This window comes from Oncorhynchus mykiss, chromosome 20 (genome assembly GCF_013265735.2).
Source record: "Oncorhynchus mykiss isolate Arlee chromosome 20, USDA_OmykA_1.1, whole genome shotgun sequence".
Lineage (NCBI taxonomy): Eukaryota > Metazoa > Chordata > Actinopteri > Salmoniformes > Salmonidae > Oncorhynchus > Oncorhynchus mykiss.
The window spans coordinates 20296500-20322745 of NC_048584.1; the positions used below are offsets into that span (position 1 = coordinate 20296500).

General features: G+C 42.2%; 3 protein-coding genes across 12 annotated transcripts in view; 2 read left to right on the forward strand and 1 right to left on the reverse strand.

The window, feature by feature from the left end:
• Positions 1 to 1044: 1044 nt before the first annotated feature.
• On the reverse strand, positions 1045 to 12275 carry LOC110499118 (cyclin-dependent kinase 5 activator 1-like). Of its 10 annotated transcripts, XM_036955953.1 has the most exons (6): positions 12083 to 12220; positions 8320 to 8482; positions 7922 to 7966; positions 7632 to 7759; positions 7454 to 7493; positions 1045 to 5402 (listed from the first exon to the last, which is right to left on the reverse strand). In XM_036955953.1, exon 6 carries the CDS (start codon positions 5134 to 5136, stop codon positions 4228 to 4230), a length of 909 nt encoding a protein of 302 aa, XP_036811848.1. In that variant the 5' UTR covers positions 5137 to 5402; positions 7454 to 7493; positions 7632 to 7759; positions 7922 to 7966; positions 8320 to 8482; positions 12083 to 12220; the 3' UTR covers positions 1045 to 4227. The 10 variants fall into 10 exon arrangements, with proteins under 10 accessions (XP_036811848.1, XP_036811847.1, XP_036811845.1 ...); XM_036955952.1 differs by lacking the exon at positions 8320 to 8482; XM_036955950.1 differs by having other exon boundaries at positions 7632 to 7966.
• On the forward strand, positions 12249 to 18411 carry LOC110499117 (26S proteasome non-ATPase regulatory subunit 11B). Its single transcript, XM_021576035.2, has 14 exons — positions 12249 to 12344; positions 12507 to 12633; positions 13466 to 13567; positions 13846 to 14042; positions 14228 to 14285; positions 14630 to 14824; positions 15175 to 15319; positions 15434 to 15494; positions 15607 to 15669; positions 15883 to 16008; positions 16102 to 16137; positions 16304 to 16355; positions 16476 to 16618; positions 16761 to 18411. Exons 2-13 carry the CDS (start codon positions 12543 to 12545, stop codon positions 16616 to 16618), a joined length of 1269 nt encoding a protein of 422 aa, XP_021431710.1. The 5' UTR covers positions 12249 to 12344; positions 12507 to 12542; the 3' UTR covers positions 16761 to 18411.
• A 4573-nt stretch (positions 18412 to 22984) lies between these two features.
• The window catches only part of LOC110499115 (vesicle-fusing ATPase), a 49793-nt gene continuing 46531 nt past the window's right edge, over positions 22985 to 26246 (forward strand). Inside the window, exon 1 of the mRNA XM_036955956.1 lies at positions 22985 to 23135. Coding sequence (XP_036811851.1) covers positions 23124 to 23135 — 12 coding nt within the window. The 5' untranslated portion in view covers positions 22985 to 23123. The remainder of the gene's footprint in view (positions 23136 to 26246) is intronic.

A 26246-nucleotide genomic window follows, 5' to 3' on the forward strand; every position in this document is an offset into this window, starting at 1 on the left:
CAGCTGTTTTCCAGGATGCTAATCTGCCTGCTAACCTACCAGCTGTTTCCCAGGATGCTAATCCGCCTGCTAACCTACCAGCTGTTTCCCAGGATGCTAATCCGCCTGCTAACCTACCAGCTGTTTCCCAGGATGCTAATCCGCCTGCTAACCTACCAGCTGTTTCCCAGGATGCTAATCCGCCTGCTAACCTACCAGCTGTTTCCCAGGATGCTAATCCGCCTGCTCACCTGGCAGCTGTTTCCCAGGATGCTAATCCGCCTGCTAACCTGGCAGCTATTTCCCAGGATGCTAATCCGCCTGCTAACCTACCAGCTGTTTCCCAGGATGCTAATCCGCATGCTAACCTACCAGCTGTTTCCCAGGATGCTAATCCGCCTGCTAACCTACCAGCTGTTTCCCAGGATGCTAATCCGCCTGCTCACCTGGCAGCTGTTTCCCAGGATGCTAATCCGCCTGCTCACCTGGCAGCTGTTTCCCAGGATGCTAATCCACCTGCTCACCTGGCAGCTGTTTCCCAGGATGCTAAACTGCCTGCTAACCTGGCAGCTGTTTCCGAGGATGCTAATCCGACAGCTAAAGCATCCTGCAGTCAGGTCAGGATGACGGCATCACCACTTCCCTGTCAATGAGAGCTATCTCAACAGAGGCATCACTAGCCTCCTGATGGACTAAAGTGGGTGGGAGAGCAGGTTAGAGACTAAGAGTCATCTTTCATACTCTTTGATTATATCGACTTTGATTTACCCCATATGGCCAATGGAAAACAAATGGAGGCAGATTGAATGGTCATTGACTATGATACGATGATTCAAAAATAATGTATTATTTGTCTCATAATCTTACAGTATGTACAGGTGTAACTAGATGGATTCTCCTCTAAATTGGGGATATATGTCATTTTAATCTTCAAATTATTATTTAATGGATTTAATTCAACTCTTAAATTATATATGGGCCATTGTGGGGTCTAGTAAACAAAGTGAAAAGTATGTGATTATATCACTGAAGGGTCCAACTGCAGATGAAGACACCACTCATTTGTGCATCATGAGCAATCAGTGCATTTTATTTTCCATCACAGTACAAAAATAAATTAAAGTAAGCAGAAACAAACTGGAAAAGGTTCAATTACAGCAAAGGCTTTTTCAAAATAACTAGTAGCCTATCAGTGTAGAGTATCCTCTTTTTCCACTTCCTATTGGTTATAAGAAAACAAACTTCACACATTCTTCTGTACAAATAAACTCTCACACACACACTCACACACTCGGCACACATGCAGTCAATGAAATACCCTTTTGAAGTTCTTTAACACTGTTTCTTTTTTGTTCTACAAAGTACGTAACAAGATACAGAAAAAGTCAACAGAAATGTTCTATCACGTCTTTTTTCTCTCTTTTTGTAAGGTTTTTCAAGTCTTTTTCAAACAACTACTCAGTGATACAATTGAAAAAAATGGCACATTTTAGTGAGTTGGGGCGAGAGGGTCAAGATTCCCTTGCTTTTGACCCTTGACCCCATATGCCCTGCCTTTTCCCCAGAGCAGTAGCCTGTCAAGTGCATGTCCCCCCCCTATTGCACCACACAACACCCAACAACCCATTTCCCATTGCATTTCATCTCCCCATGACAAGGAACAATGTCACAGTACTGCTCCACAACACATGTACACTTGCACCATTCATTTTTCTCTTTGACTCCAACTGATACAGCAGAGGAGAGAAATGATCATATCAACCAACAGTCCCTAAGAACAACCTTCATCACATGAGGAAAGAGAATAGCCTTTTTTTCAGCATTAATTTTTTTTTTTTTAAACCACAACAAAAAAGAATTGTCTGCGTATGACTGTCAACCATTTTGCATTTCCAGAAAGAAATTTGAGAAACAACTATGAAACAAAGCATGCATCATTTCTCAGTTGAGATGATGAAAAGCGGGCATATACTCTTGTTATCATAATTATTATTTTGATTTTTTTTCTTTTTTTCCCCCCAAGGTCCAGTTTAGTGTATGTATACTATTGACAACTTACTCCTGTTAAATTGTAGATTCAATTCCACATCTCTCACAACATATACTATAGCAGGGGTTGACAGAAAAACCTACCAGCTCCCTTTATCTTATTAGTTATTGGAGATGGAGGTACTATCATTCTACCCGTTTCTAGCCTTTACAGTTATTCAATGGAAATGTTAGCCATGTATCTTGACTGCTCCATTTGCTCTCATGTAGATGTAGTCATGGCTGTCATGGTGTTCCTATTGCCCTCTATGCTCGTCCATTTCTCAGAGTGGCTTCAGCTGATTGAAAACCTGATTATATCCATGGAGGTCAACTTGGATATAACCTACAGTTTAACCTAATCTCATCTCCTCCCCAGCTGAATAAATTGTTGTCTTAGATTTGATTAATATTGGCATTGAGAGATTATTCCAGGGGAGGCTACGTGTCATATTCTCTGGTGTGACTGAGTGAAATGGCCTGCCATTGGCTGATGGTTATGTTGTCTTGTTGATATGTGGAGCTGGGTGGTGTGTTGGGTTTGGGATTGCTCTGTGTCTAGGGTTCTAGGGTCTTGATCTTTACTCAAGGTCTCTCTGATGTGGTAGTTACTTTGGCGATGGTCAGACTTTTTTTTTATTGGTTTTTAATCTAGGGTCAATCTATAGCTTATTCCCTGCAACATTCATTTGCAACAACCATTTGATCTTCACTCCCAAGGTAAGCTCACCAGTTACTCACAAAACCCACTCTTTCACATCCGGTTCTTTTAAACAGACCAATTTATCATTCATTCATGATCTTTTGAATACATGGGATGTGCCAAAATAACCAATTGAGTTTCAATTAGTTATAAGATGGAAATCCACCCAATCGCTCAACATGTGGATGTGTTTTCAGACCTACAGGATTTTCATCAAAGATATGGCACTAGCTAAACATTTGTTCAAGTTAAATGTCTTGTAGCAGAATATGGACCTTCATTCCAAAGTGTTTTTAGATACAACCTTTAGACAAAAATACACAATTATTCCTTGGTAAACAAATAGCCTATTTTAGCAAGCATAGCTAAATAAACTAGTTTTCACTTTTCTCACAGCATTCTCTAATGGAGATGCAGTTGGTTTAATTACAGATCAAATGGAAAGAAGTAAAGTAATTATTGTCATCAGAAATTCAAGAAAAATTGCATGGCACACATGCATTAGTTTATTTAAGTAAAAATTAAAAGCTTAAGAAAATCAATAAATAAACCACCCTGGGCTTGAGCATTTGAAGAGTAAAACATCAATTTTTTTCTGAGATGAAAATAAAGTAGGTCTTAACATGAAGTGTGATAATCAAGCCTTGTGTTTGATGTTGTATGTCCTATTGTCTTGTTGTAAAAAATAAAAAAAAACCCACAATGCAATTCAGGCCTGTTGTCAAGTCCTTCTGAACCAATCTTTCTCCACCAAACCCCTCTAGCCAAGTCACAAACAATAAAGACACAACAACATGAATCCAGCATCCATGCCCCCACTTTTCCATTCAGATCAGATACTGTTTGCACCGCAGCAGAACTGTCGAGTCCATATCCTTCCTTGCAGTGGGGGTACATGGGTTTTCACTTCAGTCTAAAGAGCCAGCTTGTCTGTTGATGTGAACACTAGCCCAGTCACGCAAGGGCCCTTGACCATCCCCTTGTAGGCAGTGCATCTCAGACAGTCAGAATAAACAGCAGGTAGTTGGTAGGGTGCTGCAGCCTCAGTCCTCTCCACATTCATAGCTGTAGATGTGTTCCTTTTCTATTTTTTTTCCCCCCCCATTGTCGGTTTTGTATTTCTCAAATGTATTTATACATGTGCGTAAGCAGAGAATGTACCCGAGTCTGGCATTTTTGTTAGGTGTCAAAAGTGAAGTGAAAATGCAATTCTCTTTCCTTCGAAAAATATTAGTTTGGTCTTCAGAAAACTTGAGATAAATAAGATTTTTACCATAAAATGTTAGATTTTTTTTCATCAAACGGCGTTCTGTTGTACCGTTAGCTCTCAAACATGCTTATAATCTAAAATGTTTTGGCTAGATCTGAGCCAAATTAACCCTAAAAATGAATCTCTTCCCATCAAAACTTCCCCTCCCCACTTCCTACTCCCTCAACCAATCTCCCATTTTGAAATACTAAGCTGGTGTAGGCCCCTCTCCCCTGGTTTCCCTCCCCTTCCCTGAGCCCCGGGACCCTCACCGGTCCAGACCAATGAGCAAGCGGCTCCTCTCCTCCTCCTTCTGGCTTTCGTTCTTTAGGTCGGCAAACACCTGGGTGAAATAGTGCGGGTCCGAGTTGATCTGGAGCATCTTAGCGCTCATCAGGTTGATTATGGACAGGCAGCGGTCCCAGAAGGTCTCCTTGGAGCTCTCCACCAGGAAGGGCTTGAGCGGGTAGGAGATTTCATTGCCCATGTATGAGTAGGACAGGTAGAGGCAGGTGAGCAGCACGGCCTGCAACTCGTGCTCATTGGCCACCTCGGAGGAGACCACGTCGCGGCACAGCATGTAGACAAACACCACGTTGGCCGGGGTGATGAACCCCTGATCTTGCCAACCCTGAAGAAGCAGCGAGCGGTCCACGCTCCGCAGCCACAGCACCGGGTCAGTGGGGGGCAGGTGTTTCAGTCGGTAGCAGCGCCGGCACAGGAACTCACCCAGACAGCGCAGGAGCTCGCTGGTGGAGGCCTGGACGATCACCCTCTTGGGCGTGCCGGGGGCTGCATTAGAGTTGGTCAGGGGGGCCTTCTTGACTGACGAGGCGGCATTATTGGAGCTCTTGACGAGGGCCGGGGTGCTCTGGTCCTGAGCGAAGGTGGACAGGTTGGCGCAGGACTGAGACTTCTTCAGGTTCTCGTTGTTGAAATGGGTCACATTGTTCTGGTATGTAGCGTTGGGCTGCACCTTCTTTGAGCTTTTTTTCTTGGCTGACACAGCCACGATCCGCTTCCATGGCAGAACGTTGATGAGCGAGTGACGCTTCAGGTTCTTGTCTTTGGCGTTCTTGCTGTTCTGAACGGCCGCGTAGTGGCCCACTGTGGCTGGCCCATCTTCGCAGAGGGCCGCCTTCCTGTAGCTGGGCGAGAGCGACAGCACGGTTCCCATGGTGACTGAGTAGCAATATCCAGGGGCGTTAGCCTCTCTAGGTTAGTGGATGACCGACCAGAGAGAATGGCAGGGGAGGTCCTGAGGATCTCAATGCTTCTGAGCTGAGAGACCCTGGCTACAAGTGTCAGTTCCTTTCAGGCATCTAATGCCACAGTAGGTCCTTGTTGTCCTGACAGGAAGGTACGTACTGGATGGATCAGGAGTCGGTCTGAGCAGATTCTCTCTTTGCACTTGGCTCTCCTTCTCAGCTAGGTCAAAAGTGCCTGTGGAAAACAAAATGGTTCAATGTTAGCAAAAATTAAATGCATGTCTACAGTAGCTATCAGCTATATTTTACCACTCATTGCGTGTTCATAAATATGAGCAATATACAATGTATTTGATGTTGAGAATGAAATAGGCCTATCTTGATTGTGATAATTAAATAAATGCAAAGATATTTCCTAATTGAAAATAATTATGGATTATTTGGCTGCAAGCATTGTTTGGCTACATTCTGTTTTGGTTGTGTACGTCTGCTGCTGTCCAAGGTCCTGAAATCACCTGTCTGTGTCCTTATAAAAGGAGCATGTCATAAGTGATGCTGTGAAGGCTATTGTGTTGAGATATCTTGGTTGGCTCTAATAATTCACAGGAATTTCCATAACATTCAGATATGCTTTCATAAGCATGGACCCCCTCCCAGGCAAACCGGCAACCCAGGGACCGCCATAATACGTTAGCAAAAAAAAAGTAATCCACATTTTTAAAATGAATAGATTTGGTAACATATCTGTTTTGACATACCCACATTATAATTGGAAGAGGAAGTGTAAACTCTCAATTCCTTTTAGCTAGAAAGGTAACTCCAAACACATTTTCACTCAAAGCAGCTGTTTAGCTGGTTTTAAACAAAGGTTAGCCATGTGTTGGAAAATTGTATGTCCAAGTCAAGAAAGCTTACCAGCGGCACATGCCGCACTGAGGGCGGTCATGCACCTATTATTTTAGAGGGAGCACAAAGTAGGTGGGGGTGATTGGAGAATTCAGATTTTTATTTTAAACACCTGAAACATTTTTCCTGCAATCTAGAGCCATAATAATTATGTCTAATTCTAATGATTTAGTAACTAATTTTACATCTGAACATTTTAAAAACAGGACATCTGAGGGGGCATGTGCCCCCTATGGGCATGACACCTCTGGCACTGGAAGCCTAATCGCTGGTGCTTTTTCAAAGCCTATGTCAGATACTCTAGTAAGTGTAATTTCCTCAATAATAGGATTTGAGAAATAAAGAAATCAGAAACAAGTTATTTTACTATTTTCTACTGTAGATATGTAATTCAAAATTCGTTTATTCTGTTGTTGATAGAGATATTCATAAAAACAATATGACCCTTAGGGGGCAGCGGGCCCTCGGTGGAATACGCCTGGTGTATACAGTAGATTTTATATCGACAAGTGCTCGGTGGTCCAATTTGAATGATCTAATTAAGCTGTATTGTTTTTACTTGGTAAATGAAAAACAGACGGGTGAATCTAGGCATATACCAGGGAATGTTATGGTGCCTTCAAAGCACTCAGCAGTTCTGACAGCAAATAACAACAACAAGTTGGATTAGCAACTACACTGCTTGCTTGTCGACTATCCGCATGGTAAACCACAGTAAACACATCCGAAGGGCCCCTATGCCTTTAATTTGTTTTAAAATCAAACAGCCGTCCAACTTACTCAACTTTTATATTGATCTCAACACATCCAATTCCTCTTGAATTATACATGGACATGCTTTAATTCGATCGAAGCCTAACGAATGATGGATGTATCCATGCTCATACAGTAGTACCGTTTTAAAATGGAAGCCTGAAATGTAAACACCTTTATGTGAAGGTCACATTTGCTATAGCCTACGAAATCATTGAGAATTGAAGACGATGTTTGTAAAATTATATAAACGAATTATTGCTATGCACTGTTCCTTAACTTTTGCATCTATCGGCTAGCCTAATAATAATAGTATATTGTTGAGGAGTCATGTGCGCTGAGAAACATTTCAACGCGATAAGATTAAGCCATAACAAAAAAGTGATTGCGACTCAAAGATTTTAAGTTGATTTCAAGCAGGCTATTCGATTTGTCAGAAAATCCCATATGTTTTGCTATTTTACTTGTTAATTGAAATAAAGACAGTTTGTCTAGCTGCAAGCGTTGGTTTCAAGGCTGTTACATGTGGTTGTGTAGATCGGCTGCTGTCCATGGTTCTGAAATCGAGAGTCCGCGTCCTAATAAAGGCGCAAACTCGACGCTGCGTAATATGGAATTCCAACAAACCCTTTTGACATGACTCCTCATTATGGTGCATATGGGCTTCCTGCAAAAAAAATATAGGATACCTCAAAATCTATCAGTTTAGCCTATTCTCACATGTTGATGTTTACCATTTATAATTCAGTATGTTATCCTTCGAAATAGGCTACAATATTAGACAAATTATACAATCATTACTTACAGTGTGATATTTGTCCTCCAGTAAATGAAAAAATAATGGCACTGCAGTGATGGCTTCTTAAACAGTAGCAGCCAATTCATTTGATATTGTGCACATCAAGGTGAAACCTCAAACCATCTTGGAAAATGCTGATTAAAAAAACAGTACAATCCAAGGAAAGAAAAGGCATTAATCAAGCAAAAGCATCGCACGCCTTGACATATCCTAGTTATCGCCCGTCTCTGGTGCGCAGCCAATGGTAGGCAACTGTGGAATGGATGCTGATATGAAGATGTGTTGTTGGTCCTCACCGCGAGATGCGCTTTCAAGGGTTGCAGTGCACTCCCACTGGCTCCCTGGTGTAAAAAGGGAGAAAGGCAGTGGTCGAGCTCTGTCCGTGGTGCTGTAATTTGCAACTCCGTCCAATCACAACAAAGCTGCACTCAATGAATGGATTTTTCAGCATGCAGCCCAACTGTTTTAATTAAACAAGAAAAGTAGCCAATAAATAAATATCCACAGTTATGAAAGATATTTTTATTTATCAATAACCTACATTTCAGATCACATCTAGGCTGTCAAAATGAGTCGCATAAATCTAAATGTAGGGATAGCCATGGTAGAATTAAAATAAATTACATTTTGCAGTATGAAATCTCTTGAGATGCACCATCCTGTTTCTAAGTGTCCAATTTATCATTGTTCATACCTAGTAAGGGTATATTAATCTCCTTTTCACTTTTTTTTCCATGAACAGACCACTTTAAATTAAATGGTGTAGGCCCAGTGGTGTAGTGGTGCCTGGAGAAGGGGGTGTACTCCAAAGTTGCCAAACATTTCTCAAATGGCCCACCCCGCAAAGGAAAGGCGCCCTGTGTGAAAAATAATTTGAGAATAGTGACATAGACCAATTTCAGAGTGTTTCACAGTCAGGCCAACCGACGCTGTACTGGGTAAGTGCTAATAGTAGGCCGTGTCAGATTCAGTTTTTCCAGATTTTCACTCTCAAAGTCACACTTTTTTAATAGAAAAACAACCTAATTTAATGTTCTAAATCAATAACAATGCTTAAAACACACCAGGAGACCACTTGAGGTCTGGGAAAAATCGAAGGTATTTATATTTTTGAGTGTAGTTACCCTTTAATTCAAGTGAGCAGGCACCTAGTACTGTTGTTTGTTAGTGGTATTTTTGTAGCACATGAAGGAGTTTGCAAAACAAATGGCCACTGGATTGATGCAAATAATCATGATATCATTCTGCCAGGTAGGCATAGGCTACTTTGTAGCTAGTTAACATTTAATTGAGAAGGTTTTTGGGAAAGCCTTTCCATCTACCAGAAGATGGTTAGGCCTATTATTATCATAGCAAGGCTATATTTCCTGTTGTTTGAAACCTGTACATTTTACTTCATATTATAATGAAGTCACCTAGTAAAATACCACTTGAGTAAAAGTCAAAGTATTTGGTTTTAAATATACTTAAGTATCAAAAGTAAATGTAATTGCTAAAAAAAAATACTTAAGTGTGAAAAGTAAAATAATTTCAAATTCCTTTTTATTTAATCATTTACAGTATTTAACTAGGCTAGTCAAATTCTTATCTACCAAAAGGCAAAAGTCCTCCTGCGGGGACAGGGGCTAGGATTATAAATATAGGACAAAACACATAATGACAACACCACATAAAGAGAGAATAAAGAAAACATAGCAAGGCAGCAACACAACATGACCACAACACGGTAGCAGCACAAAACATAGTACAAACATTATTGGGCACAGACAACCGCACAAAGGGCAAGAAGGTAGAGACAACAATACATCATGTAAAGCAGCCACAACTGTCAGTAAGAGTGTCCATGATTGAGTCTTTGAATGAAGAGATGGAGAAAAAACGGTCCAGTTTGAGTGTTTGTTGCAGCTCGTTCTAGTCGCTAGCTGCAGCGAACTGAAAAGAGGAGCAACCCAGGGAAGTGTGTGCTTTGGGGACCTTTAACAGAATGTGACTGGCAGAACGGGTGTTGTATGTGGAGGATGAGGGCTGCAGTAGATATCTCAGATAGGGGGGAGTGAGGCCTAAGAGGGTTGTTATAAATAAGCATCAACCAGTGGGGTCTTGCGATGGGTATACAGAGATGACCAGTTTACAGAGGAGTATAGAGCGCAGTGATGTGTCCTATAAGAAGTGTTGGTGGCAAATCTGATGGCCGAATGGTAAAGAATATCTAGCCGCTTGAGAGCACCCTTACCTGCCAATCTATAGATTATGTCTGCGTAATCTAGCATGGGTAGGATGGTCATCTGAATCAGGGTTAGTTTGGCAGAGGGGGTGAAAGAGGTGCGATTACAATAGAGGAAACCAAGTCTAGATTTAACTTTAGCCTGCAGATTTGATATGTGCTGAGAGAAGGACAGTGTATCATCTAGCCATACTCCCAAGTACTTATGAGGTGACTATCTCAAGCCCTAAACCCTCAGAGGTAGTAATCACACCTGTGGGGGGAGGGGCATTCTTCTTACCAAACCACTTTACCTTTATTTTGGAGGTGTTCAGAACAAGGTTAAGGGTAGAGAAAGCTTTTTGGACACCAAGAAAGCTTTGCTGTAGAGTTTAACACAAAATCCAGGAGGGGCCAGCAGACTATCATCTGCATATAAATGGATGAGAGCTTCCTACTGCCTGAGCTATGTTGTTAATATAAATTGAGCATAACATGGGGCTCCGGATCCAGCCTTGGGGTACTCCCTTGGTGACAGGCAGTGGCTGATACAGCACATTTTCTGACTTTATACACTGCACTCTTTAAGAGGTAGTTAGCAAACCAGTTCAAAGACCCCTCAGAGACACCAATTTTCCTTAGCCGGCCCACACGAATGGAATGGTCTACAGTATCAAAAGCTTTGGCCAAGTCAATAAAAATAGCAGCACAACATTGCTTAGAATCAAGGGCAATGGCAACATCGTTGAGGACCTATAAGGTTGCAGTGACACATCCATTACCTGAGCAGAAACCAGATTGCATACCAGAGAGAATACTATAGACATCAAGACAGCCAGTCAGTTGATTGACAAGTTTTTCCAACACTTGATAAACAGGGCAAAATAAAAATAGGCCTATAAAAGTTAGGATCAGCTTGATCTCCTCCTTTAAATAAAGGATGAACCGTGGCTGCCTTCCAAGCAATGGGAACCTCCCCAAAAAGGAGAGACAGGTTAAAAATAGGCTTGGCGATGATAGGGGCAGCAACCTTAAAGAAGAAAGGGTCTAAACCATCTGACCCAGATGTTTTTTGGGGTCAAGTTTCAGGAGCTCCTTTAGCACCTCAGACTCAGTGACTGTCTGCAAGGAGAAACTTTGTAGCAGGGCAGGGGGGAAAGTGGGAGAAGCATCAGGGATAGTCGCATTAGAAGGGGTGGGAGATGAGGAAATGTTGGACAGGCAAGGAGGCATGGCTGAGTCAAATAGGAATCCTAACTTAACGAAGTGGTGATTAAAGAGCTCAGCAATGTGCTTCTTGTCAGTAACAACCACATCAAATTAAGGGACATGGGCAGTTGTGAGGAGGAGGGTTTAACAGGTCTTTAACAGTTTTCCAGAAGTTCTTGGGGTTAGACCTAGAGAGAGAGAACTACTCCTTAAAGTAACTAACTTTGGCCTTCATGATAGCTTGGGTGCACATATTTCTCATTTGCCTAAACGAGAGCCAGTCAGCCTGAGTATGCGTGTGCTGAGCCTTTCGCCAAATGCAATGCTTGAAGTGGAGTAACTGTGCAAAATCACGGTCAAACCAGGGGCTGAACCGGTTTTTAATTCTAATTTTCTTTGGGTCATGTTTAACAATACCACTGAAAATATCAAAAAAGGTCCAAGCTTCTTCGACAGAGGGGATCAAGCTAATTCGATACAATTTTAGGCCAGTTCATGAAGGAAGGCTAATTCATAAAAGTTTTTTAGTAAGCGTCTATGACAAATCAGGACAGGTCGTTTCACTGAGCAGCCATTACGAACACAGGCTGTAAAACAGTCATTCATTCTGTAATGACTAAGGTCATTACAGAAAACACCAGATGGATACCTATCAGGATAATTGTGAGGATAACATCGAGTGGCCTTTTCTGGGTGTTAAACCAGAAGGCACAATTGTCTTGTTTTTTATTTAAGGATAGCCAGGGGCACACTCAGACATAATTTACAAATCAAGCATTTGTGTTTAGTGAGTCCGCCAGATGACCAGGGATGTTCTTGATAAGTGCATTAATTTGACCCTTTTCCTGTCTTGTTAGCCATTCAAATTGTAACGAGTACTTTTGGGTGTCAGGAGAAATGTATGGAGTAAAAAGTACATTATTTTCTTTAGGAATGTAGTTTGGTAAAAAATACAAATTGTCCAAAATATAAAGTAAAGTACATATACCCCCCCAAAACGACTTAAGCAGAAGTACTTTACACCACTGATTGAGGCATGTCTTACCTTGCTTCAAAGTAGCCTATAGCCCAAATTCCACCATAGCAACTTGGACGCAATTATTTATAGACATCCTCAAATGCGTTTTCCTGTTTCTATTAGTTTTCTTTAAACTTTCTTTCATTTGTCAAGCAGCCAACATGGGGATGAAGAAGTGAATGTATAGCGTACCCTCGCTACACAACTGTGTAGGCCCTATACTAAATGCTGATGATTGGGCCTAAGTGAAATTGGCATCACATTCTGCTCCTACAATTTAATTGATTGGGTGAGTCAGTCAGCACGGCAAAATATAACCGTAATATAACCATATACTGTTTACTATAAATACTGAACTACAAATCCCCAAAACGTATATTTGGCTCCCTCTCCCGTGATGTAGCTGCGTAGTCCTTGACGTATTTCCTTATGGCATTGTTGATTGTTGTAGGCAGGCAGCTTTTGAATCGGTAGCTGGCTAGCTAAGATGGCGGCTGCGGCAGTGGTTGAGTTTCAGAGAGCTCAGTCTCTCATTAGCACGGATCGTAACGCCTCTATTGATATTCTGCATTCTATCGGTAAGTAATGGTGGTGGGCATTTAGACGAGAAAGACCCGTATTGTTGTTGTATTTATGTTCGAATTAAGTCACCGCAAAGTCAGTTTTATACACTGACGAGAGCCGGTTTGTGTGCGGTGCTGACTCACTGTAGACTTGTTGGGTTGCTAGCTAGATAGCTAGCACGGTGGTCGTTGGGATGACTGGTTAGCTACAGTAGGCCATGATGATCTGGAACGCCCAGACTGACTGCAAAGACGTTAGCTAGTTATTATGTTGTTTTGTATGCAACATGTTTGTAACTAACAGTTATCACAATATAATTCAAAGTCGCTAGATAGCTAACGTTAGGTAGCTAGCTAGTGTTGTTGGCTAGCTAGCTAGCAGCCTTGTAATAAAAGCTAGTTAGCCAACTATAGTAACCAGTCAGCTAGCTAACTAGCTACCTCAATGCACCTGCTAATTGAATTAATCTTAGTTAGGTATGTAATTTGGTGTAGACAATGTGGCTACTGTTAGACACTCTAAAATTAGTTACTAAGTTTGCTTGCTTACGTTGCCAAATGACCAGTGAGGTCAAATATATCGCTAGGTAGCTAATTAACTACCAACCTGTTGTTGACAGTTCTGTAGCTAGCTTTGTAGCATGCTATTCCCTGTGTTGTAGTTGTCATCAAATTGCATTAGTCACAGTGCCCCAGGTAGCTGTTGACTTGCAAGCCTAGTAGACCCAGATAAGCAGTAACTAAGACAGACAAGGAACACAGTAGTGTTAGCTAGGACTAGGAGACTGACATTGTCAGTGTATGAAAAGACAGAGCCAATCTGTGCATTATTTTCCTTGTCGAACAGTGAGGAGAGATATCCAGGACAGTGATGAAGAAGCCGTTCGGGTTAAAGAACAAAGCATCTTGGAGCTGGGGTCACTCCTGGCCAAAACAGGACAGGCTGCAGGTGAGCCTCAACACAAACACCATATCTGGTCTATTATCCTGGCTGCTGACCTAGACTAACTTGGAGTGTGTAATCCATTAGCTGCACAATGATTCACAGTATTGCTTAACTGTTCAGTAGTACCCAATAACAGATTATTTCCAGTTATGAAGCTAACATCACTATTTTGACAGACACAACACAGTCTTGGATAGATAGGCTTATTGGCTAGACAAGATAGGCTTACTGTTGTAATTCATTTAGCCCTAATTTCTGCGGTGGTCATTCCTCTACCCCAGAGTTGGGGGGTCTGCTGAAGTTTGTGCGGCCATTCCTCATCTCCATCAGTAAGGCTAAGGCAGCCCGGCTGGTCCGCTCCCTGCTTGACCTCTTCCTAGACATGGAGGCAGCTACAGGCCAGGAGGTGGAGCTGTGTCTGGAATGCATTGAGTGGGCCAAGGTGGAGAAGAGGACCTTCCTCAGACAGGCTCTTGAGGTAAGCTGGCCTCCTTCACCTAGAAGACGAGCTGTTGTAGACTGACGATTTAGTTTGAAGACCATATGTGATTTAGTCTCTCTCAACATGTTTCCCTACCATCCCAAAGTGATATCATTCATATTTTTACACTATGATGTGTTTCAATGGTAATCAATTACACATTACTCTTCCCCTCTCCCCAGGCCCGTCTGATCTCGCTCTATTTTGACACCAAAAGATACCAGGAGGCCTTGGCGCTTGGTGAGTGACAGTTCTATCTGTATGGACTGACAATATTATCCCTGCTCCATGAGCTCAGCATCTGTCTGAGCGTGGAGGGCTAAGCATTGGATATGATCACCCATAGCTGTATCCAACGCTATGTAGCGTGACTTAGTATCCCATTCACCCCCGTCTCCTGGACGCCTTATAATGAGCTGTCAAACAGGTCGAGACTCATGACATTGAGTTGATCTTTAATATTCCACAACACCAAGATTGTGGGCCACACACGTATACTAAAGATATGTTAACTAGAAGGCACTTTAGATAAGTGTCCGCTAAATTACTATATGACCATTATATTATGTTTTTCTGGTGTTCAGGCACCCAGCTGCTCCATGAGCTGAAGAAGATGGATGACAAGGCGCTGCTGGTGGAGGTGCAGCTGCAGGAGAGCAAGACGTACCACGCGCTCAGCAACCTGCCCAAGGCCCGTGCCGCTCTCACCTCAGCCCGCACCACGGCCAACGGCATCTACTGTCCCCCCAAGCTGCAAGCCGCCCTGGACATGATGTCAGGTCAGTCCCAGTGAACGAGCCTCCATCCATAGCCCCCTACAGTTGCTAAGCCATTGAGGAACACTAATGGCAGCTTATGTTGTCATTTTGTCAGAAACATCAAAGTTATACAACAGAATAGAATACACTCTGAGCTCTTGTTTTCTTCTATCAATAAAATAAGCAATGAAGCTGTCAATTCATCAGAAAAATTGCCTATATTCATTGTGTATTAATTTACAAAGGATTTCAATGTCAATACCTTACTCATTTGTAACACCCAGAATTAGTTTATTGACCCAAATTTAAGAAGTTGAGGTGGTGAAGTGCCATGCTTAGTGTGGATGACTGACCATGCTTCCTCCCTGCAGGGATTGTCCACGCAGCTTCGGAGAAAGACTGGAAGACTGCCTACTCCTACTTCTTTGAGGCCTTTGAGGGCTACGATTCCATCGACCACCCTAAAGCCATTACCGGTCTCAAATACATGCTGCTCTGCAAGATCATGCTCAGCCTGTAAGTGATACTACCTCCTAGCTGTGTCGCAATGATATGAAGCATACAGGTATGGCTTGGGGTAGCGTTGATGTGTTCTGACTTGGTTGACCCTCTGGTGCTGGTCTCTTTCAGACCAGAAGAGGTGCAATCCCTGATCAGCGGTAAACTGGCCCTGCGGCATGCGGGCCGACAGGTAAGAACCCACCATTTGCGTGTGTGGGGGTGGTTTTTCCTCAACTTGCATTGTGTAACAAGTTTAAATTGGTTGGTACCTGGCTGACCGTAGTCTCTACCTCCCTTTGCAGACAGATGCACTGAAATGTGTTGCACAAGCCAGCAAGAACAGATCATTAGCAGACTTTGAAAAGGTAACAACTCTCTTTTGCCCTCATTGTTGGTGCAATGTTTCTTTTTTTGTGTGTGTCTGTCTGAGGACCTCTATTGTGACGGGCCCATTTGTATCCTCCCTCGTCTCACCTTCCCTCTCCTCCCCACTAAGCCTCTTTCTTTTCTCCCTCTTTCTTTCTTTCCTCTCTTTCTTTCCTCTCCGTCTCCTCCTATTTCCCCCCCTCCATCTCTAGGCCCTTACAGAATACAAAGCAGAGTTGAGAGACGACCCCATCATCAGAACCCACCTGGCCACACTGTATGACAACCTGCTGGAAGGGAACCTTATCCGTGTCATCGAACCCTTCTCCAGAGTACAGGTATGTACATCCGGGGACGGTAAATATGGCTTGATGTTGGATTTCTAACTAACCACTCTTATCATAATCCTTTATGGTGTTTCTCCTTTCCAGATTGAACACATATCAGGTCTCATCAAACTGTCAAAGGTATAGCGGTTTCTGCTTTTCTACCTTAATTTCTTTGGTATTTGAGAAGGGGGAAAATCGGCAAGCATTTAGTCCTGTGTTATAATAGTCACACATCTTATTAATCCTATATGCCTTGATGTATTGTCAGTAATCGGTGGATATGTGTTTGTTTTTTTCCCCTTAGGCGGATGTCGAGAGGAAATTGTCACAGATGATCCTGGACAAGAAGTTTCATGGTAAATCAATTCTCTACTTGCTTGATACATGTCTGGTATAAACTACTGTATCACACCTCTACTTGTATTCTGTTCAGTGAAATGTTGTTTAGTCTAAATTGCCTGTATGACTCATTATAGGGATCTTGGACCAAGGTGAGGGTGTCTTGATCATATTTGATGAGCCACCAGTTGACAAGACTTATGGAGCGGCCTTGGAAACTATTCAGAACATGAGCAAAGTTGTGGACTCGCTTTACAACAAAGCGAAGAAGCTAACATAGGTGGGGCTCTTCAAGAGCGACACATGCACACTTGCCACATGTTCTGTCAGATTGCATAACTCACTGCATCCTTCCAAACAGGAAAGGATGACTTTTCAAACCACTGTGCTTACTGTAGATCTTGTGTATTTTTTGTCCTCAGAACAAATGTCGGGACCACAGCAGCACAGTGGCGGGTGTGTGTGTGTGACCAGAGTGTGTAACGTTTTAAGAAGGGGACATGGGAGAGCGACCAAAAAAGTCAACAGGATTCCCGGTTCCCCCTCAACGGACAATTCCATCACCCCTCTAATTCGCATTATTTTATTTTTTGATGTTCTTTCAGGATTCTGTTAATCTCATCGGCCACAGCAGGCCATCAGGGAATATTGTACAACCACAATAAAAGTTTAAGAAAGAGAAATACATGTTTATCTCCTGTAGAATAAAGATTGGGCTTACAAAGCCTACAGCTGACTCCGTTGCCACAGGAAAAGATGCAATATCGAGCGCCACCAACACTGCTTCTTTTACGGGCCCGGGACAAGGCTTTTGGTCAAGGTGGTCTCTTCATTTCTCTCTGTTCATATCTTTCTGAAGCAGATGGGGTTTTAGCTAGTTGAAGGTAGGTTAGAAAACATTGGGATAGCCCAGCTGTTAAATTTGCATGTTGACATTTCTCTTGAGTCTTGTCCTGGAGGAAGAACTGTGCAATTTCCCATTAGACGCGCCAGCTGAAAAGTCAAAGGGGGGCTATACTGTAGGTATTCATGAAAACAGAAATTAGCTTTTTGGTCATAATTTAAGGTTATGCATTAGGGTAAGCATCGTGATTAGGTTTAAAGTCTGAATTGTGCGAGCTAGTGACCACTCAGAGCTGCCTCCAGAACAAGATTCATGATGACAAATGCTAACCTGTGTTAAATTTAGTCAAACTAGCTCCCTCTAACTCTTGCTGTGCTCATCATATTCATGCCAAGAGTCAGTCAATAACCCTTCATGAAATTTCAAATGGTTGTCAACATCACTTTATTTGGTTTGCATTTTGTTTTTAACTCAAATAAATCGGACACTTTTGTCCCCTTCATACTGTGAGTACATAGTGCAGAATGGATGCCATTTCACACAACTAGTGCCCTCTTTTGGCCCTCTATGCCTCAACGTTTGGCTACATTTATATAATTTAGGGGTGCAGAAGTGGCGATGTATTGATTGCCTCTGAGCGTCTGTCTGATCCCGAGTGACCGATTAATCCATTGTTAGATCCTGGTATGCTAATAACCAAACAACAATTTGTATGGTTTAGATTTTTTTTTCATTTGTCATTTTCAGAAATAAACATTTTTGTATTTTTAAGGATTTCTGTCTGCCTCTTGGAAAATATCCCTGACCCTGGCAGTTCGATTGGGCCAGTTTAGCCCAATGATGTGCTCTTGTGCTAAGGCCATTTGGGTTGGGTGTCCCTTGTTGGACAAGTGACTTCAGTTGATTTGGACGCCAGTGTAGAAATAAAGGTCTAATAGATGAAGGCCTGCGAAGTAAATGTGTGCTGGGACTAGCAGCTTCAACTGGGTGGGGAAGAATGAATCTCTCCAGTTGCTGACTGGGTGGAAGTAAGGAAGAAGGTCAAAGGGAAGAGCTGTGTAGGAAAAATCCCTGTCAAGTCAACTCTGGGATTGCCATGTTGTGAACTGCAATTGGAGGGTTATGAATACTTTGGCATTGTGTATTGTCTATTCTCCTGCTGGGCAAATATTCCTGTGTTGGAAAATGGCCTTGTTCCATCAAAGGGCATTAAACCACAATTTCAATGACATCTTTGGATTGTTTTTTACAGAAGGCAATGTAAATATTTTATGAACCTGTTTGTGTAATGAAATGTAGTCATTGAGTTAAAAAAGGAAGGATCTGTATTCTGACATGGTGTTTATACACTAAATAAGACCATTATATTCCGTTTTAGCCCAGTCTTGGTTCAGAGGGTGCATCGTTGCAAAGAGTTCATGATTTCTGCACCAGAGTTCTCCAATATTGTGCCATAAACTGCACTGAACTGACTTTCCCTCATTTTTTGTCAGTGAAGCATTTGAGTTTTTCAGTATGTTAACAAGGAGCAGTCACTAAACATTAGTGGGAGTCCCATTTCAGGAATGTCCACATCTACATTTATCTGTTAGGTAGGTGCCAAATGTGTAAAACCATACATTTTGGGACAAAGTCTGAGGTGAATAGATGTAATGCACAGTACCAGTCAAAAGTTTGGACACAGCTACTCATTGAAAGGTTTTTATTTTTTATTATTTCTAGATTGTAGAATAATAGTGAAGACATCAAATCTATGAAATAACACATATGGAATCATGTAAGCAAAAAAGTGTTAAACAAATCAAAATAAATGTTTTTTTGAGATTTTTCCAACTAGCCACATTTTTCCTTGATGACACCTTGGCACACTCTTGGCATTCTCTCAACCAGTTTCACCTGGAATGCTTTTCCAACAGTCTTGAAGGAGTTCCCACAAATGTTGAGCACTTTTGGGCTGCTTTTCCTTCACTCAGCGGTCCAATCCACCTCACACAATCTCAATTTGGTTGCACTCCATCACAGCCGGGAGGTGTGTTTTGGGTCATTGTCCTGTTGAAAAATAAATCATAGTCCTACTGAACGAAAACCAGATGGGAAGGCGTATCGCTGTAGAATGCTGTGGTAGCCATGCTTGTTAAGTGTGCCATGAATTCTACATAAATCACTGACAGTGTCACCAGCAAAGCACCATCAAACCTCCACAGTGGGAACCACACATGCCGAGATCATCCGTTCATCTACTCTGCCTCTCACAAAGACACTGCGGTTGAAACCAAAAATCTTAAATTTGGACTCATCAGACCAAAGGACATTCTACCTGTGTAATATCCATTGCTCGTGTTTCTTGGCCCAAGCAAGTCTCTTCTCCTTATTGGTGACCTTTACTAGTGGTTTCTTTGCAGCAATTTGACCATAAAGGCCTGACTCATGCATTCTCCTCTGAACAGTTGATGTTGAGATGTGTCTATTACTTGAATTCTGTGAAGCATTTATTTGGGCTGCAATCCTCTGCAGCAGAGGTAACTCTGGGTCTTTCCTTTCCTGTGGCGGTCTTTATGAGAGCCAGTTTCATCATAGTGCTTGATGGTTTTTGCGACTGCACTTGAAGAAACTTTCAATGTTCTTGAAATGTTCCGGATTGACTGACCTTCATGTCTTAAAGTAATGATGGACAGTCGTTTCTCTTTGCTCATTTGAGCTGTTCTTGCCATAATATGGACTTGGTCTTTTACCTAATAGTGCTATAATATGTATACCCCCCCCCCCCCCCCGTCACAACACAACTGATTGGCTCAAATGCATTAAGAAGGAAAGAAATTCCAACAAATTAGGGTGTCTACTTTTGAAGAATCTCAAATATAAAATATATTTAGATTTGTTTAAGACTTCTTTGGTTACTACATGATTCCATATGTGCTATTTCATAGTTTTGATGTCTTCACTATTATTCTACGATGTAGTACATAGTACAAATAAAGAAAAACCCTTGAATAAGTAGGTGTGTCCAAACTTTTGACTGGTACTGTAAATCTACAGGTAACTTCCAAAATAAAAGAAACACCAACATAAAGTGTTTTAGTAGGGCATTTGATCACCACGAGCAGCCAGAACAGCATAAATGTGCTTTGGCATAGATTCTACAAGTGTCTGGAATTCTATTAAAGTGGAAAACCACACTACAAGCTCATCCAACTTTGATGTAATGTCCTTAAAACAAGTCAAAATGAGGTTCAGTAGTGTGTGTGGCCTCCACGTGCCTGTATGACCTCCCTATAACGCCTGGGCATGCTCCTGATGAGGTGGCGGATGGTCTCCTGAGGGATCTCCTCCCAGACCTGGACTAAAGCATCCGCCAACTCCTGGATAGTCTGTGGTGCAATATGGCGTTGGTGGATGGAGCGAGACATGATGTCCCAGATGTGCCCAATTGGATTCAGGTCTGGGGAATGGGTGGGCCAGTTCATAGCATCAATGCCTTCCTCTTGCAGGAACTGCTGACACACTCCAGCCACGAGGTCTAGCATTGTCTTGCATTAGGAGGAACCCACGGCCAACCGCACCAGCATATGGTCTCACAAGGGGTCTGAGGATCTCATCTCGGTACCTAATGGCAGTCAGGCTACCTCTGGCAAGCACATGGAGGGCTGTGCGGCCCCCCAAAGAAATGCCACCCCACACCATGACTGACCCACCACCAAACCGGTCATGCTGGAGGATGTTGCAGGCAGCAGAACGTTCTCCACGGCGTCTCCAGACTGTCACGTCTGTCACATGTGCTCAGTGTGAACCTGCTTTCATCTGTGAAGAGCACAGGGTGCCAGTGGCGAATTTGCCAATCTTGGTGTTCTCTGGCAAATGCCAAACGTCCTGCACGGTGTTGGGCTGTAAGCACAACCCCCACCTGTGGACGTCGGGCCCTCATACCACCCTCATGGAGTCTGTTTCTGACCGTTTGAGCAGACACATGCACATTTGTGGCCTGCTGGAGGTCATTTTGCAGGGCTCTGGTAGTGCTCCTCCTGCTACTCCTTGCACAAAGGCGGAGGTAGCGGTCCTGCTGTTGGGTTGTTGCCCTCCTACGGCCTCCTCCACGTCTCCTGATGTACTGGCCTGTCTCCTGGTAGCGCCTCCATGCTCTGGACACTATGCTGACAGACACAGCAAACCTTCTTGCCACAGCTCGCATTGATGTGCCATTCTGGATGAGCTGAACTACCTGAGCCACTTGTGTGGGTTGTAGACTCCGTCTCATGCTACCACTAGAGTGAAAGCACCGCCAGCATTCAAAAGTGACCAAAACATCAGCCAGGAAGCATAGGAACTGAGAAGTGGTCTGTGGTCGCCACCTGCAGAACCACTCCTTTATTGGGGGTGTCTTGCTAATTGCCTATAATTACAACTAACATTGAGTGGCTGCTGCCAACACACTGACTCAACTCCAGCCACTTTAATAATGGGAATTGATGTAAAATATATCACTAGCCACTTTAAACAATGCTACTTAATATAATGTTTACATACCCTACATTATTAATCTCATATGTCTATGTATATACTGTACTCTATATCATCTACTGCATCTTTATGTAATACATGTATCACTAGCCACTTTAAACTATGCCACTTTGTTTACATACTCATCTCATATGTATATACTGTACTCTATACCATCTACTGCATCTTGCCTATGCCGTTCTGTACCATCACTCATTCACATATCTTTATGTACATATTCTTTATCCCTTTACACTTGTGTGTATAAGGTAGTAGTTTTGGAATTGTTAGTTAGATTACTCGTTGGTTATTACTGCATTGTCGGAACTAGAAGCACAAGCATTTCGCCTCACTCGCATTAACATCTGCTAACCATGTGTATGTGACAAATAAAATTTGATTTGATTTGATTCATTTCCACCTGTTGTCTATTCCATTTGCACAACAGCATGTGCAATTTATTGTCAATCAGTGTTGCTTCCTAAGTGGACAGTTTGATTTCACAGAAGTGTGATTGACTTGGAGTTACATTGTGTTGTTTAAGTGTTCCCTTTATGTTTTTTGAGCAGTGTACTTTGTATCCCTAATTTACTCATGTGTTGTCTTTATTTTGGCAGTTACCTGTGGGTATGACGTTGAGCAAAAACATGATGGACCTGTTTCACTAGAGTGTTTACAGAAATACAGTGTCCACCAATATTCCACCAAAAGCAACTTGTGTATTTAGATTTTATATATTTTTTTATTGATATTTCGCAGCATCCACAGCTTCACACAGTTTTCCAAAACCCCAAAAGTATTTCTTGTTTTGGTTTCTATACACATCAATATCAAATGTGCAGACGGTTCTTGCTGACTAACAATTACCAAGTATATCTGATGTTCAGATAAATTCAAATAAATATGTTTTCAAAAGTGTTTGCGTTCTCTTTTCTGTTTAGTATTTTTATGATCGGCCTATTTGCAATACAGTATTCACTTTTCCATTTGACTTCATAAAATAATCTCTCTGACCATTTGTATACTAGCAAACTTGGAAATTCACATATTGAGAATAGGCATAAAAAAGTAATCCTGATAATGTACAATATATTTTTTTAGTTTATGAGCGTGTTAAAAACAACTACTTATGCTCATAGTATTGAAGCAGTTTATTAGATAGTTTTATTGTGCAGTTTCCGAAATATGTACACACCTGGAATAAATTTACCTGCGGAGTGCATATTTATATGCTGTCCCGCTGGCAAAAAATTCCAACAGTTTGGGTAATCTGTAGCTTGTCCAAACATTGCAACACCAAGGTGTGCGTGATGACATCACTTTGTAAGTCACGTCGATCCCGCCCACTTAGCCTGTGTAGCATTAGTGGAGTTCAACGATTGTGCTGTCAGCAGTGCTGGGAACATTTACGCTGAATTGTATTTGAAAAACGACAACAAACAGCAATATGGCCGGCCGGGTGAGTTTCCTTTAAATAAATGGCTTTAGGTAAACATATTTAGTCATAGATGAGAATGATAACAATGCTGTGTTTTAAGGATGTTTCAGCTAATACTAGCTACCGTTAGCTAGCTAGCTACCTCCAACACACACACACACAACCTACTAGCCTGTGTGGCAGAGTACGTCATTCAAACCTCGGCCCGGAAGACGAGTGAGTATTTTAGGGATAGTGTCCACTGCAAGCCATGTAATATCAAGCTAGCTACACAATACACTCAAATAGTATCTCTCTATGCTGTATCTCTAGTCAGTCTCGAACAGGAAACCCCTTAGTGATAGTAGCTTGCTAGTTAAGCCAGCTCAGTATGAAAGGATACATCTAGCGAAACAAGTTTCATCTCTACTGCCAGCAAGGTTTGACCGCTGACCAACTTGTTGACTAGCTTTCAATGCCACAGGCAAGCTAGATAGATAGTCCAGTGCCCACACACACACTAGTCCCACCAGGGAAGTGAAATTGAAATGTCCGACTGCTGGGAAAGAGGCACAACAACAGAAAACGAACTCCTTTTTAGTCCTAATATAATTCAACATTAGCTAGAGCTTTCCACTTTCAAGATACTTGAACAATGTGGACTAGCTAGGTATCCACTGGCTGACAGTGGCACTGTAGCACAGATAAAATGGGTTTCATTCATCTTTGACTGTAGAGTGTGAAATCTGTGATTGACACAATGTTATGATGAAGTAACTGGGGCCCCTATAATGCAAAGGCTGCAGCTGTCAAACAGTCTTGCTCACGTCTAGGGGTTGTTTTTCCTATAAGTATTTTGTGTACATTTAGACCGTTTGAGTTGATTACATTTGGATAGAATGTGAGGAATTCCCTTAAAGGTAGACTTAGTGATTATGACTCACTACAGGTCAAATGTTTTAGAACAGGGTTTTTCTTTATTTTTACTATTTTCTACATTGTGGAATAATGGTGAAGACATCAACACTATCAAATAAAACAAATGCAATCATGCAGTAACCAAAAAAAGTGTTAAACAAATCAAAATATTTTTTATATGATTCTTAAAATTACCACCCTTTGCCTTGATGACAGCTTTGCATACTCTTGGCATTCTCTAAACCAGCTTCATGCGGTAGTCACCTGGAATGCATTTCAATTAACAGGTGTGCTGCCTTAAGGTACAGGTATGCCAGCAGCATACCACCCTGCATACCACTGCTTGCTTGCTTCTGAAGCTAAGTCCCTGGATGGGAGACCCAGATGCTGCTGGAAGTGGTGTTGGAGGGCCAGTAGGAGGCACTCTTTCCTCTGGTCTAAAAAAAAATATCCCAATGCCCCAGGGCAGTGATTGGGGACATTGCCCTGTGTTGGGTGCCGTCTTTCGGATGGGACGTTAAACGGGTGTCCTGACTCTCTGAGGTCATTAAAGATCCCATGGCACTTATCGTAAGAGTAGGGGTGTTAACCCCGGTGTCCTGGCTAAATTCCCAATCTGACCCTCGAACCATCATGGTTACCTAATAATCCCCAGTTTACCAATGGCTCATTCATCCCCCTCCTCTCCCCTGTAACTATTCCCCAGGTCGTTGCTGCAAATGAGAACGTGGTCTCAGTCAATTTACCTGGTAAAATAACGGATAAATAAAATAAGTTTATTTGTGTTATTTCTTTTCTGTGTTTGAGCCAATCAGTTGTGATGTGACAAGGTTGGGGGGTATACAGCTATTTGGTAAAAGACCATGTCCATATTATGCCAAGAACAGCTCAAATAAGCAAAGATTACTTAAAGACATGAATGTCAGTCAATACGGAAAATTTCAAGAACTTTGAAAGTTTCTTCAAGTGTAGTCGCAAAAACCATCAAGCTCTATGATGACATTGGCTCATGAGGACCACCACAGGAAAGGAAGACCCAGAGTTACCTCTGCTGCAGAGGATAAGTTCAATAGAGTTACCAGTCTCAGAAATTGCAGCCCAAATAAATCCTTCAGAGTTCAAGTAAAAGACACATCTCAACATCAACTGTTCAGAGGAGACTGTGTGAATCAGGCCTTCATGGTCGAATTTTTGCAAAGAGACTTGCTTGGACCAAGAAACACGAGCAATGGACATTACACCGGTAGAAATCTGTCCTTTGGTCTGGAGTCCAAGTTGGGGATTTTTGTTCCAGACAGCGTGTCTTTGTGTGGGTGAACGGATGATCTCTGCATGGAGGTGTTATGGTGTGGGTGTGCTTTGCTGGTGACACTGTCTGTGCTTTATTTAGACTTCAAGGCACACTTAACACAGCATTCTTCAGCGATTACACCATCCCATCTGGTTTGGGCTTAGTGGGACTATCAATTATTTTTCAACAATGACCCATCACACCTCCAGGCTGTGTAAGGGCTATTTGACCAAGGAGAGTGATGGAGTGCTGCATCAGATGACTTGGCCTCTACAACCCCCTGACCTAAACCAAATTGAGATGGTTTGGGATGAGTCGAACTGCAGAGTGAAGGAAAAGCAGCCAACAAGTGCTCAGCATATGTGTGAACTCCTTCAAGACTGTTGGAAAAGCATTCCAGGTAGCTAGTTGAGAGAATGCCAGGAGTGTGCAAAGTTTTCATCAAGATAAAGGATGGCTATTTGAAGAATCTCAAATATTAAATATTTTTGGATTTGTTTAACACTTATTTGGTAACTAACATGATTCTATGTGTTGTTTCATAGTTTTGATGTCTTCACTATTATAATGTAGAAAATAGTCTTATAAATAAACCCTTGAATGAGTAGGTGTTTTAAAACTTTTGACCGGTAGAGTAGATGCAGAAAGTAAACAGCATAGTAGGTACATTTCCCCTAACAACTCAGAGCGTTGAAGCACTAACCCGTGCACATGCGCAGATATCGTGTGACTGTGTGAGAGCAAAGTCTTGCGTCTCATTCATCTCAATGTCATGAGCAGCACCACAGACAATCTCATTTTATTGAGTCTACCTTTAAACACAATCAGCAACTTAAAACAGCTGCTTAGCTAAAACTGTGCTTGCAGTGTTCCACAAATCATTTGAAAGTATTTGCCTTAGAGTGGAAAAGCTCCAGAGATTTGCTCCGGTCAGCCCAGTATCC

Excerpts from the sequence above, each read along its gene's own strand:
- LOC110499118 (XM_021576038.2), bottom strand. The coding sequence starts at position 5,136 with ATGGGAACCGTGCTGTCGCTCTCGCCCAGCTACAGGAAGGCGGCCCTC.
- LOC110499117 (XM_021576035.2), top strand. The coding sequence starts at position 12,543 with ATGGCGGCTGCGGCAGTGGTTGAGTTTCAGAGAGCTCAGTCTCTCATT. Across the intron at positions 15,495-15,606 it reads TGCGGCATGCGGGCCGACAG|ACAGATGCACTGAAATGTGT; the intron begins GTAAGAACCCAC and ends CTCCCTTTGCAG. Across the intron at positions 16,356-16,475 it reads CCTGGACAAGAAGTTTCATG|GGATCTTGGACCAAGGTGAG; the intron begins GTAAATCAATTC and ends GACTCATTATAG.